Raw genomic sequence first — 1,274 nt, 5'->3', positions numbered from 1 at the left:
GTCCCGGCGGGTGGCGGCGGCGGCAAGTGGCGCGGCGCGCGGCGGGCGCTGTTACTACACACAACGGAACGGTCTCGCAGCGCGCGCAAAATTCAAGTCGATGAAACTAGTGAAATGACTTCAAGCCGGTGACAACCCACGCAATAACATATGGTTAGGCAAGGAGCCTATTATTGTCACATTGTAGAATGATTTGCTTGTAACGCAATGACTTTTGGTCTTATTGTACTGTCTTGCGAGTGACTTCTGTGATTGCTGATGATTCCCTGGTCGATTTTTCACTGATTTTTTGATTTTATTTTGATTTTTTGATTTTATTTTGATTTTTTTGATTTTTTGATTTTGATTTTTTGATTTTTTTTTATTACTTCTGATTTTTTTTGTGATTTTTTCGGCCGTGTACAATGATTTTCGAAGACAGCACCCCCTCGATGGTGTGCCCAGGCCTGGACAAGCAGAGTACATTTTTCTTTAGTACCTTACTGGTACAAAATATATTTTCTTTCTTTTCCTTATAGAACTATGTTAAGTTTACATACAAAACAAATCAACAAAATAAAACAAAGGTGTGATTGTCATCAAACAGGGTACCGTTCCCTAATGTGGTCCAGGATAGCATGGAACTTCACCACAGCTGCCGCCCCATGTTTTGGCGACCACATAAATTCATCAATGTATTCATACAAATATTTGCTTTGCAATACATTTCGACCTCTGCAGTACTGTTTCATGGTGCGCCAGTACCCACACCATCTGCTGACTTGAACTCTTTTGAGTGGTTTGAGTTCCCAGTCTTGTGGCTGTAACCATGGTTGCTCAAACCGTGGTACGCCTTCCACATGTCAGACCATACTTCAGATCCTCTATTTACATGCTTCAGAATTTCAGGGATCATGGTCACCTTGTCTCTTCTTACCACGTGGAGGATGATGCCTTGCTTGATACTCTTGTCGTACATGCCAAGGACCCATTGACTGTTTTTGATTGTCTTTCTACGATTGTGTTTTCGCTTTGTGACAGCACTTTCATCAATCTCAATGATGTGCCCTGGTCCCCCAATTTAAACAGCATCATCATTGAGAACTTTCCAGGAGCACACATCACGAAGGAATCGATAGTACTGGATTACAAGTGGTTTGCTGAATCCAGTGACCTGGGTGACAACCCCACACGGGGGGAAACACAGTGTTATTAAGGCGGTGCTCGAGTGTTGGCAGGGGTTGCCTAGCTGCCAGGGGGGCCATCCAGATGCTGTCGGGCCAACATAATAATCT

The 1,274-nt window shown here is 43.6% G+C and overlaps 1 protein-coding gene across 1 annotated transcript; it reads right to left on the bottom strand.

The window, feature by feature from the left end:
* Window positions 1-543: 543 nt before the first annotated feature.
* Window positions 544-1,060, bottom strand: LOC127750888 (uncharacterized; the record flags this gene model as incomplete). Its single annotated transcript, XM_052273537.1, has 1 exon — window positions 544-1,060. A coding segment is annotated over one exon (333 nt), but the record flags the coding sequence as incomplete, so codon positions are not given.
* Window positions 1,061-1,274: the final 214 nt, after the last annotated feature.

Source organism: Frankliniella occidentalis, unplaced genomic scaffold, assembly GCF_000697945.3.
Source record: "Frankliniella occidentalis isolate FOCC.00 unplaced genomic scaffold, Focc_3.1 Scaffold280, whole genome shotgun sequence".
Classification (NCBI taxonomy): Eukaryota; Metazoa; Arthropoda; class Insecta; order Thysanoptera; family Thripidae; genus Frankliniella; species Frankliniella occidentalis.
The sequence above is the reverse complement of the archived record's forward strand: the minus strand, read 5'-3'. Positions and strand labels throughout refer to the sequence as shown.